Genomic DNA, 12497 nt, shown 5'->3' with positions numbered 1-12497 from the left:
GCTTAAAAATAAAATCGATTTATGTAGATTATAGAAAAATTAGTTAAATATTTAAGATATATGAAAACAATTATATAAAACGAAAAATAACCACACTAAAAATAATAACAAGAGTTGTGGGTACAATCTCCGTGCAGTAAAATATTTTTCTTTCTCTGGCCAGATAAGACAAAGTGCAGTGTTATGATTCACTTTTCTCATTGTCTGGAAAATCAATGAAAAGTGATAAATGTTTTAACAGTAGATTCTCTATTTAGGAATAGAGAATCTACTGTAAACACATATGGTGATAGGTCACTCAAAATGAAACTAAAGTAAATAAATAAAACAAAAATAAATTGCCTATTCTGTATTCTAAATCTATATAACAATAACAAATTAAATATATTTAAAGACAACATCTTTGTGGCTATCCACAGTTTGTAATTCTAATGTAACCGGACACTGTATCCAAGTTGATAGAAGTTCTTCCGTATAACCAATGAGGAAGTACATTTTTGTGGGTGACACTGCTCGTCGTATGATGGCTGCTATACGTATATGATTGAATTGACGTTTTATAATTACCTGTAATAGGGTTTTTTTTTTAAGTTTCTTGCAAAGAAATATATTTTAATCTGAATATCTTTGCTTCACACTGTATAACACATATAGCAATATAAGATACAGTGTAAAGTATTAGGTAGACAGAGGGAACCTAATGATAAGACACTTGATTCTCCACTTTCCTCCAATTTCCCTTGTGTGGGAATCGCATCCACAATCATCACATTTATAATCAGATTCTGTGCCACTTTGTTATGAAATTTTCCAATATGTATAATAATATTAGCAAATGCTAGGCTAATTTCATAAATTTTGTTTACTTAGAAGAAATTAAAATTATATTTTCCAACCATTTACAAACCAATAGACAATTTTGACATAAATTGGTCCAAATGTGTAGGAGCAGGAGTATAACAAACGGGCATATAAAAGAATTGTATATGTAAAATAATTTACATACCTCACTACAAACAAGACCGTGCCATGTGCCAGTCATGAATCTTCTTATAAATTCATCTTCTACAGCAGTCTCTGATCTACGCAGACCATCTTTTAAACTGGCTGGAAACAAGGTATACTAAGTATTTAATTTTCTAAGAAAAATTGCATATTATTATTTTTACATTATAAGAAACATTTAAGAATTTTTGGGTAAGTTTGATATTTATTATCAGCTTCACATTTTATTTTGCCTATAGCAGGGTAGGTAGAGACAAATTTATGTTAAGGTATTTGATTTTGAGTTGCATAACTCAATGCCGCACTGTCTCAACAGAAATGAGAGAGAGAAATGTAAATAATTTATTCCTAAGAGTGGCGATTGGACCCAAAACGATCACAATAACAATCGCAATGGCTTTAGTTATAATAGAGATTTTCTGTTATAAAAATATTTATTATAGGTATAGAATATTCCCATCTAAATTTCCTAGATGAACCAAAAATGCCTAGAAAAGAGAAATAACGATTTTTCTGAATATATATATATTATTCTACTTACATGTATTCCAAGAGTTCCAAGACTTTCGATGAGCAATGTAATGAGGTGGATTTGCCATTTCATAAGTAAGGGGTTTGTCTCTCTTTTTCGTGATCCGATATTTTCCGGAGACCACTCTGTTTAGTGCGGCCGATGTGTGCAACTGAGATGCTAATATTGGTGACCATTGCGACAATATATTAGCAGACTGTAAAATGTATTAAAAATCATTAAATAATATCCTAATAAAAAAGTGAGGTTACATTTTGTATGTAACATAACATACCTGGGTTAGTTTAGTAATAGACGTAGTTAACATTTTTCCAATATAAATTATTTTTCGAAATAGTTTAGCAATATATATTTACAAATTCTGGTTTACTTTTTTAAACTGTAGAGGAATTATAATTATAAATAAATATGTCAATCCTCCTTTGACATATTTAATTTTGACATTTTCAATTGTCGTTTGTAAACACATAAGGCGTTAAGAAATACTAAACAATTAATTCACAAACGTAATTTAAACTAAAATTACGATTAATACTTTTTTTATACAAAATTAACCTAAAATAAATTTAAGAAATCTTTATTTTAATTATTCTTATAAGTTCTATACCTTTTAAATGATTTAATTTTAAAAGAATAGAGAGCTTCGTACCCACTTAGTAAAACGTTTTTTTAATGACTGCCGCAGAGAATGTTATATCTAAGTAAAACTTATAAAGTCCCAAATGAGAATCCAGAACCACTGTGCGACATTAGTCCCGTTATCTTATCACCTTCTAGTTATATTAGAAAAATAATTTGTTGTAGATTATAACTCTTTTATTGCCATTGCTTATTAGCAATTAATACCAAAAATATTACTACTTAGAAATTTTAATGGATTTATGTGCTTTGTAATGTTGTGCCTGATTTCCACTATTTTATTAATATTTATGATATTACAGACGAATGGTAAGATTAATTTTACAAATTTATATAAAATATATTGTCTTAAATATTTAGGTAGAATTTTTCAAATTTTAGGACTATCTGACTATGGAGATTCTAATGTGTCAGTATTATCTCAAAACAATTACAATATAACGAATAAAGTAAACAAAATTGCGAAAGACATTTTATCTCATTCTTCTCCGAATAATAGAGAATTTGTGATAAGATCTGTAGAAAATAAATTGTTTAAAGCAGCTGAGCATTTAGGCGAAAAAGGTAAGAAACATGTACAGTTGATTATGGAAGGAATCAAAGAAAAGATTTTAAATTTCACAATGCAAGAGAAAAACAATGAAACAAAGAAAGAAAATGACAAACCTTCAGTAGACAGAAACGACTCTAAGGAAAGAACGCAAGCAGTAAATAATTTATCAAATACGATAAAAAACCTCATCAATGCCGAGTTAGATAATTTAAAAACGGAGGAAAGTAAACTGAAACTTTTAGGCAATATCAAACGTCGATTTTTAGATTCAATAAATGAAAAATTAAATATAGTCCCCGTAATCCAACCAACGGATGAAAGACCAAGAGTAATTACAGAAACTAATGGTAAAGAAGAAATTGATAATTATTTTGCAAATAATAACAAAATTCGAAGGACCGATTTTATTAATAATAATGTTGCAACCAGTCACACACTTAAAAGTTTTACCGTAGCTGATATATGCAACAATGCTTATCAAGTTTGCTCTGAAATACTAGATATGAACAGCTTAAAATGTATTTATAACGATGATCTCGTTTCCTTAGACACGTTGTGTGATGGTAGCACTGACTGCCCACATGGGTCTGATGAAAAATATTGCGGTTCACAAGGTAAGATTTAACAGTACTGTTTTTCTAATCAAATAACAGTGGATAAATAAGTTTTGATATGTATAAACATTTTAAATGTAACTGTTTGGCCGTATTAATTGTTTATATTTAGTTTTATACATTTTGGGCACTGGACCATTCAAACATGTAACGTACACGAATAATCCGTTTAAAGAGTTTCATTTAAAGTGCGTAAAAATCGCGAAAATCAAGGATTTTATGGTAAAATATTTTGTAGTTATGGAAAGAATGGAATTCTCAATAAAAATTATTAATAAAATAGACAATTTAAATGAACATAATTGTTTTCACGTTGATGAACTAACACAAACTCGTGTTATCAGAGACGTTCTACAAACTCAGCTAGATTTTAAAGAGCAATATTTAAATTTTTCTTCACACATGAATAAATTAGCTGAAAATAAAGAAACTGATAGCGAAGTAATTATCAATCGTAAAGCAAATGAAATTGCTCTAATTATTAGTTCACTTGCGCTAGCGTTACACAGTACACTTTGCTCTAAAAAAAGTGATGATATCCCTGTTGCTGCACGAAGAAGTCATGACAAAGTAGGTCTTAGTGAAACGGTAGAAAAAATAACTTGGCCACCAAAATGTAGCTGCATTAGAGATCATTGTCCGAATTGCACAGACACTTGCAAGCGCATCTGTAGACATAAGCACGGCCTGGCTAACTGGAATTGCGAATCTACAAACGGCTCAAGTGTAATATCACTGAATTCTCTATGTGACGGCAGACCAGACTGTATTGATGAAAGTGATGAAAATGGTTGCGATACTGGTAAGTTCAGAAATATAAATAATTTCCATAAAAATAAATTGTTATTTACCTTTAATTAATGTACTACTGATAATTTTTCAATCATTTGCAAACACAGCTTTAGGATACGCAAAGTTTGATGCTCACGGAATATACAGCAATATACTCAAAATGTTGAATTTAAAAGCTTCCAAAGAACGTCCTTCGACTAGAAAAAAGTTGCTATATCTGTACAATTTGGTCACAAAGTTACAAAAGTTCACCACTGAGTCTGATCCTGATAAAATGATAATAACTAAACTGAGAGACCAATGCTTTTCTCTTTTAAATATTATATACACAGATATTTTGGAACAGTCAGCAGGTTCAAGCGAAATTGAAGATGCCTATTTATTCTTGGCAGCTTTAAACCAAAATTTGGGGCTCGCGTTAAAAAGATCTAGTACAGGTAATGACAGAGAGATTAACGATAGTTGCTTTTGTAGAAACGGCACCTGTTCTGTGCCTTTCTGCTCAAAAGTGTGTTATAAAGCTTGTGCTGCAGAACCAAAGTTAACTGCATATCAATGTAAAGATGCGAAGGAAAGAGTATCACTTAATAAAATTTGCAATGGAAAACTTGACTGTCGAAATGGATACGACGAACAAGGTTGCAAGAAAGGTACGATATTTCATATTTGTGCGAAAGATAAAAATGTCCACTTTCTATTTTATATTTTATCTATTGGTCAAATAACATATTGAATTAGTATGTCCGCATGACACATATTTATATAGATAGTTTTTTTTTAAAATTCTGTGTACCCAACAGTAGGTACACGTTGGCAAAAACAACGGCACCGGCACCGGCAAAAAAATATTCCGGTCAATTATATGATCAAAAACGACATTAGATACATTCCGTCACGCACAACAAATTGTCTCCTAAATTGGCAGGAAGTGGGAAAGGCCAAAGGGAGCTTTTTCCTACCCCAAATGTGCGAATGCGAATAAAAATATTGTATTTTTATTCGCATATTTTTTTGGACCTTCCGTGCATTACTCGCCCGGGATAGGAATAATCAAAAGTGAGAAAAATTGTAAGATGAAATCGACGCAGCATATACAGCTAACTCCAGCGCAGCCACGATTCGTCGACTACTATATATTTATATTATATTTCAGGAGAAATATGTCGCCGTCATCATTTACTAATATTAAAAAGAGCCTTGCTAGATATGGGGCTAAATTTAAAAGGAACTTCCTTAGGTGAATTAATAAATTCTTGGAAAGTGAAGGTATACCTTATAAATAATGATAATTACTTACTACTTATAAAATTGAAATTCTCGAAATTTTATTTACTTGTACAAAATATTGTATGATCACGTTGATTAGATAAACTAAATTTTATGACTAACCGTACTGATAGTTTAGTACGATTTGACTAACAGATTACAACTATTTGTTATTTATGTTAAGACACTACGTTCCCCACTTTTCGTCGAATTCTAGAAGCATTGCGTGTCGAGTGGTGGAACTCAACGCCGTGCTTTGCCTCGTTACCAGAGCGAAGAAATGAAAATATTAAATTTATTTCCTCGAAGGGTAATCGAATCCACAACCTGTCACGCTTATCACACGCTTGTGCCCCTACGCCACGTTCTGGCCTTTTTGTAATGTAAATAATAATATCTTACATATTAATAGGCAATCCAAATGATAAAAATTGCGGAGAAGGATAGCAGACCGAAGCCGAAAATATTTAAAAATATAATAAAGGATATTCTAAAAAGTTTAGTTGTGACTTACGGCTCCGTCGACTACTACAGGAGGAACAGCAAAGAGTATGGTTTACCAGAATTCCAGAATATTGCTCAACTCCTTATGGAGAATATGAAACTTTGTGGGAAATAAATATTTTTTTAAAAATATGTATAATTAGATTTTACTTCAAACAGTAAGTTAAGAAAAATACTTAGCAATGTAAAATTTGTTTAATTTAGTAGCGGTATTCGAAATCACACGTATCTATAATATTTCTTATTATTTTGGAATATTGGAACGTAGCCAAGTTCCTGTTAATCGTGTTCTTCACTTTATTCTTCAGAAGTAGTAAGTGCGATAAGATGAATGATGACGAATTTTATTTAACTTCACATAATAAAGCAAGGGTAGGCTCAGGGCACCTCGTATAAAGTAGAGAAGTAACGGAAGTGGTTTAACAGAACCGAAGCTGGAATCGGAGTTTTTAATAAACCTATGTATATATATTTAGAGACATGTGACTGCAAATATGTTAGTTGTAGGTTCGAATCCCACTCGGGGGAATGAAATAATTAATATTATTTTGCATTGGTTAAAAATTAGCGTGCGTCTCATGGAATACGAACATTGTGCGTTCTAACTCCCTCTATATCTTAAAATGTATGCCTCCACAATCCTCCAAGTAGCAACCATGTTGCAAAGTGGACGGAAATCAGTGACACAGACTAACTTTCCAAATCACGAAATTGGAAAATTCGATAAAGATTAAAAGAATTAAATTGTTTATAATATCATTGTAACTTCATCTAAAATCAAATCAGCTTCATGCTTTATCCCGCACACAGCAGGGTTCTCTCCGTGCGCCACTTCCTGCCGAATTCTGGAGGCATTGCGTGTTGAGTGGCAGAACTACACTTTCATCTTCAATTCTACACAAATAAAATTATAAGTACCTATATATTTAGCAATTATAAAAGGGCTTAGTTTTGCTGTCATATTAAAGTTTAATTTTTTTTTATGGGTTATGTAGATGTTTTTTTGGTAAAATATTTGGAGTGGAATCCAGGCTATACTGAGGTGGGCACGAATCACTCGGCCCTTCCTATTCCTAAGCCCATATCCTCTTCCCAGTTTAAGATCTATATACAAAATTTAAAATGACATTTTAGCAATGTGACAGCAAAACAATTTTGCTTTTCATTTTATTTCTTAGATCTAGCAAATTTTTATAGAAAATAAATTACAATACAGCATATACTTTTATTAAATTAGCGAATTATTTTTACATTTTTAAATATAAATTATTATAAAAAAAAAGATACATTTAAAAATATAAAAAAACCACTCTTCCGAGGGCGGGACAAGGGTCCAAGCCATCGGTGGCTAGGGCTCCAGAGAGAGGAACCTCCGCACAATACGTGCCGTCTCAAGTAATACTGCCTTCTGTATCCGGTTCTTGATCCAACAGCTAAGCGATAGCCTCTTAAGGTTAGGTTACAATTATTATTAGTTATTGTATTATCTGTTAATGAGTCGTGTGCGGTATTTAAGGGTACGTGGCGTTTATATTACATTAGTCGTTTGTGAGACACGGACGCGACATGGCAGGTGAGTGATAAGATAACTGATAAGATAACAATTTCACCCATTTTCATATTAAAAGCAATGGCCGTATATCTCTATATTAAAATAATTTCGTTAGCGTAACAAATTAATTAAATGGTTAAAAAATTTAGTAATAAAATTTTTGTACTGTCATTTCCTTTAAGTCTTTATCTTCAAAAAAAATAAAAAGTATTGTAAAATTATATCGTTATTGGAGAGAGACAAGAAATTATTCCTTTAAGGCTAATAATCGTTAAACATTCTGTATATATTATAATATTTTTTCATATAGCGTCTAATAATAATATATCACAAACAATACATTACGTACCAGAAAACTGATTTTCTAGAGAATACTTGAAATATACGTCTCTACGTCATCAATTGTTATGTTGATTTGCTCTACACCAGTCTCTATGAAGATGGTAAATAGAATGTAATCCACTTGCATTAGTAAATGCACTCCGTCGAGAAATTACTCATAGAAATTACTAGTAAATTTAACCTTCGCGTTGATAACACGAATAATTTAATTTTGTTTCAAAATTCAATTAAATTTGAATATAAACTTACTAATATTATAAATGGATAGTTTTAGAGGATGGGTGTTTGTTCTACTTTGACGCATCAAATGCTGAACGGATTTAGATGAAACTTTACAGTAATATAACTTATACTTCAGAATTACACACAGGTTACAATTTATGTAAGATTTTTTTGCTGTAATATAACAATAAATTTAAGCGGGCGAAGCCGCGTTTCATTCCCTACATGTGTATATACTTTGAAACAAAAGAAATTTTTAATAATTTCAAATTTACTTTATCATTAACGAATAACTTTAACAGTCCGTTCGTTTATTGTCATTATAATTATATAATTTATCTTTAATTAAAATCGCAATCGAATAAGTAATTAGGGACTCGTACTAAAAATTTATAAATAATTAAAATATGTGCAATAGATGTTTATGTACACTACTGCTTGTACAAAACAAATCACATCTTAAAAGAACTAGGAAGTGTTAAATTTATAGTATCAACACTGGTATCATATAGTTCAGTTGTAAGGTTTAATGAACCAAAAATAAAAAAAAGAACAGCCGAATAATGCGCATGCGCAAACATACAGCTATGGGTGATTATTAACAGCTAATAAAATTACGAGTAGTTTCGCTGCTTCTAGAAATATTAAATATTCAAGAAATTTACACTGCTTTCATATAATTATTCTAGAAATAACAGCAAGAATGTCGTTTATTCTTTTCCTTGGTTCGGATTGCACATTCGACAAGTGGTTACCAACTGATAAAATAGATACCTTAATGGCATTAACAGATATCTAAGTATAACTTTGATAAACAAGTCTTATAATATATGATAACTCATCGAACATAATCGATTTTACAATCTTATTTAAACAAAATTTCTGATACTAAAAGTTAATTTATATATCTAACCCAATTTAATACGTAACCTATGGTCCTTCAAAAGAGATTTTTAATATGTGAATACTTCATTTAATTGTTTTTCTAATCTAAAATTTCAAAAAAGGTCAAAATCTGATGTTTTCTTATATCTTTAATAAACAATCAACAAGACTTAAACATATTATAGATAGACAACTATAACATCTTAATTTGTATTATGCAGACAGATATTACGGTTACGGTGGCATGCCTCCACCGCACGGCTATCCTCCCGGCCCTCCCGGGTCTGGCCATCCTCCCCACATATATCCCTATGGCCCCGGTGTAGTATACTACCCAGTTCACCCCGCTTACTTCTACCCTCCCCACGGTCACCCTCACCCTGGCCCTCCTCCTGATCCCGTCCAAGTAGTCGAACAACCAGAAGACGCAGTGCCCGAATTACCCGGAGAAACTGTCGAGTTGCCTTGGAGTAAGTCTTACCGGGACATGGGATTGGAAACGATCACGTAATCTTGGTTTTGATGCAAATACTTTAATTAGTGACACGTCACTAACTAATGTAGAACATTAATGTCAATAAATTAGTCTATATTATTATTTATTTAGTTATTTAGAAAGATTACGAAATCGTTGCACTTTGCTATGAGATGAAGAGATGACTCCTTAATCACATAATAATTCATGTAATGACTAACTGTCATAAATCTTCCAAGCAATATGCTTTTGCTCATGATTTCATTTCTATATTTACATTTTTTTTATTATTTTAATCGCTTTTATCACTATTTACCAAGAATATTATCTGCTAGCTAAACTTATCCATCCACTGTCTTTGAAATGATTAATCGACACAACAATCCAATTTTGGACTATCATGTATCTATCTATTTAGTTATTTTTACTGATTTTTTCATTAGTAGTGTGAAGCGAGGTGTTATCTCTTCAAATTCTTGGGGTACCGTCTGCCGATGTTGGGCCAATCCTCTCTATGGTTCCTAAATTCCTTTCCTTTCCTTGTCTTTTATAAATTTCTTTCACATAAATTATAATAATAATACATTATGTTTCCAGGCTTGTATGTAATAAGCCATATAGAGTTTTGGCCATTGCTTTATGTGTTGTTTTAATTTAGTATTGTTACATTAAACGTACCTGACATATTTTTTCAACGAGTCACCCATACATATCTAATGATAAAAACGGAAAATAACAATTTTTTCTGATAAAAACTGATAAGTTCTACGTATATCAATAAATATTTACGATAGCAATGGAAAAATGTATAATTGAAAGTGACTTCAATATATTGTTTTTGAAAATTCGTTATTTTCTATCTATGATAACCTGATGGGTTACCACACCACACCAAAGACTAGACTTAGCAGTACTTGAGTTAGCAGTAGTATCAGTTAATGAGATACCTCATAAGACTCTCAATAGAGATTATATGTTTTGATGGATTCGTAAATGAGCTAAAGACCAATCTAAGGAAACATGACATTACATCTTTTAATTCTTGTACGCAAGATGCAAAATGCATCATACATTTCTAACTATTCATTAAACATATTTCTAGGAAAGATAATTCTACCATATACTAAATAGTAACAAAACTACCCAGGTACATACCGTTGGGTTCCCGCTTGCTTGAGCCAGAGGAGCATTCCCATGGGTGCTCTACGTGTGGGCTCTGACGCTGATGGCGAAGAGATCTACGCGGGCAGAGCACATCACGAAGGAGATATCCTCCCAGCTAAAGTGATCCCATCTAAGAATGCTTGCTACATCGCTTTTGGTGGTGAAGAGATACTTAAGGATCAATTTGAGGTAATTACAATCAAATTAGTAGTTAGGTTTGTGTCATGGAGTGTCTCAGCACTAGGTTCCCTCAGCCAACCCTGCAGTTTACGGGATACAATCGTGGCGCTAAAAAAACAAGGATTATCTACTAAATTTAAGAATTATATCAATCTTACACTGGCGCCAATTTCGTTAATAAAAAAAATATAAATAATAAAATAATAATGTTTTTCAGGTGCTAGTACCCGCTATGTTCTCATGGCAGTTCTCCACAAACGGCGAGGTCCCGCCCGGCGCGGTGGAGGCCGGCGTCACTGCTGACGGAGAGAAATTGTACTTCGGTAGAGTCACACACGATGGATGTGTCACTCCTGGAAAGGTGAATATAATTATTTTATGTTGTTTATTAGGGCTTACAGCCTATAAATAACAAATAATTTATGATGATATTCGTCTAGCATTTAGAGTATTCCTTTTTAATCGTAGAGGTTGCAATAATTGTATATTTATTTAAAATATATTTAAGTGTTTTAGAAGATAATTAAATTTTCGTTTAATTAACTTAAATTGTGGTTACAATTTCACCACAATATTTTGATCTGGTTTAGCTATTTTTTGTTTGTCCATCTTTACTTATACGTTTGTCCAGGATTTGTCCATTTTATGCCCCCATTTATGTCCATTATATAAAATGGGCACAAAAATGCTAACTGTCTCATTGAAGTTTAATTATATTATACAATAAGAAATATATAATCCTTATTTTCAGATCCACCCAAGCCACGCCACATGCTACTATCCATTCGACGGCGAAGAGAGGTCTTCAGCAGAGTACGAGTGCCTCGTACTTATGTAATAAGTATATTTTGAGGAACATGTCAGGGATTACTTAGGAAATAATCATAATTAATGGAACATTAATATATGTTATTTATAAGAATTAGTTTGAAAGTCATTTATTTAGTTTTATTCTTTCTTTATAAAAAGATAATTTGAGTAATGCTGTTTAAAACTACGAACAATTTTCAATATAGTGGTTAGTTTTTTAAAAAACAATTGGAAGAGGGTAGAAAGAGGCTTACAACAGTATTGAAATATATTTTGCATTTATTTGTTCGAATGATTTTTATTTTGCCCATTTCCTGTAAATCTTTAACTTTAACAAAAACCAACTAAGTAAATAAATGGTTATGGTAAATTATGGATTCTTTTTTTCTTCAGCTTTACACTGTATTTAGCATGTAGCAGGCAATTCTAGAGGCAATGCGAGTTGAGTGGCAGAACTCAACGCCGTGCTTTGAAATGAAAATATTAAATATTTGATTTCCTGTAGTGGGAGTCGACATAGCCTATCGCGCTTACATTCACACGCTTGTGAACTTGCACCACGACTAGTCTTAGTAAATTATTGTTGATTTTTTAAATACCGTATTCTTCAATCCTCAGTTCTTTCAGAAATATAAAACGTGTAATTTTTTATTGATCGTAGGGAACCAAATTCCTTAAAAACTTTTATCTTTCAATACCTATAATACAAATTAACACCAATATTATAAAGCTGAAGTTAGTTTGGTTAATGGCGCTAATCTCAGGAAGAGAATTGGTATTGGTTCAATTCTCAGATATTAGTTCAATTTGGCCGTATCTATATAGAGCGTGAAGCTAAATAATAATATTATCTATATATATAAAATCGAAAGGTCACTCACTCATCACGAAATCTCAGAAACTACAAGTGCTAGGAATCTGAAATCTTCATACGAGTTATTTATAGGACGTAGGTGCTCGCT

The 12497-nt window shown here is 31.8% G+C and overlaps 3 protein-coding genes across 3 annotated transcripts; 2 read left to right on the top strand and 1 right to left on the bottom strand.

Annotated features, from left to right (window-relative positions):
• Positions 1 to 334: 334 nt before the first annotated feature.
• Positions 335 to 1980, bottom strand: mRpS24 (mitochondrial ribosomal protein S24). Its single transcript, XM_085207330.1, has 4 exons — positions 1812 to 1980; positions 1547 to 1733; positions 1007 to 1107; positions 335 to 567 (listed from the first exon to the last, which is right to left on the bottom strand). Exons 1-4 carry the CDS (start codon positions 1842 to 1844, stop codon positions 379 to 381), a joined length of 510 nt encoding a protein of 169 aa, XP_085063456.1. The 5' UTR covers positions 1845 to 1980; the 3' UTR covers positions 335 to 378.
• Positions 1981 to 2466: 486 nt separating this feature from the next.
• LOC146539846 (uncharacterized) lies at positions 2467 to 7257 on the top strand. The gene is made up of 6 exons (XM_085207937.1): positions 2467 to 2485; positions 2558 to 3343; positions 3582 to 4145; positions 4243 to 4785; positions 5289 to 5401; positions 5814 to 7257. Exons 1-6 carry the CDS (start codon positions 2467 to 2469, stop codon positions 6018 to 6020), a joined length of 2232 nt encoding a protein of 743 aa, XP_085064063.1. The 3' UTR covers positions 6021 to 7257.
• A 107-nt stretch (positions 7258 to 7364) lies between these two features.
• On the top strand, positions 7365 to 11823 carry LOC146539845 (pfs47 receptor-like). The gene is made up of 5 exons (XM_085207487.1): positions 7365 to 7478; positions 9128 to 9376; positions 10529 to 10734; positions 10943 to 11086; positions 11477 to 11823. Exons 1-5 carry the CDS (start codon positions 7472 to 7474, stop codon positions 11561 to 11563), a joined length of 693 nt encoding a protein of 230 aa, XP_085063613.1. The 5' UTR covers positions 7365 to 7471; the 3' UTR covers positions 11564 to 11823.
• Positions 11824 to 12497: the final 674 nt, after the last annotated feature.

Source organism: Heliconius melpomene, chromosome 3, assembly GCF_056956725.1.
Source record: "Heliconius melpomene rosina isolate 202511_hmr_F chromosome 3, ASM5695672v1, whole genome shotgun sequence".
Lineage (NCBI taxonomy): Eukaryota > Metazoa > Arthropoda > Insecta > Lepidoptera > Nymphalidae > Heliconius > Heliconius melpomene.
The sequence above is the reverse complement of the archived record's forward strand: the minus strand, read 5'-3'. Positions and strand labels throughout refer to the sequence as shown.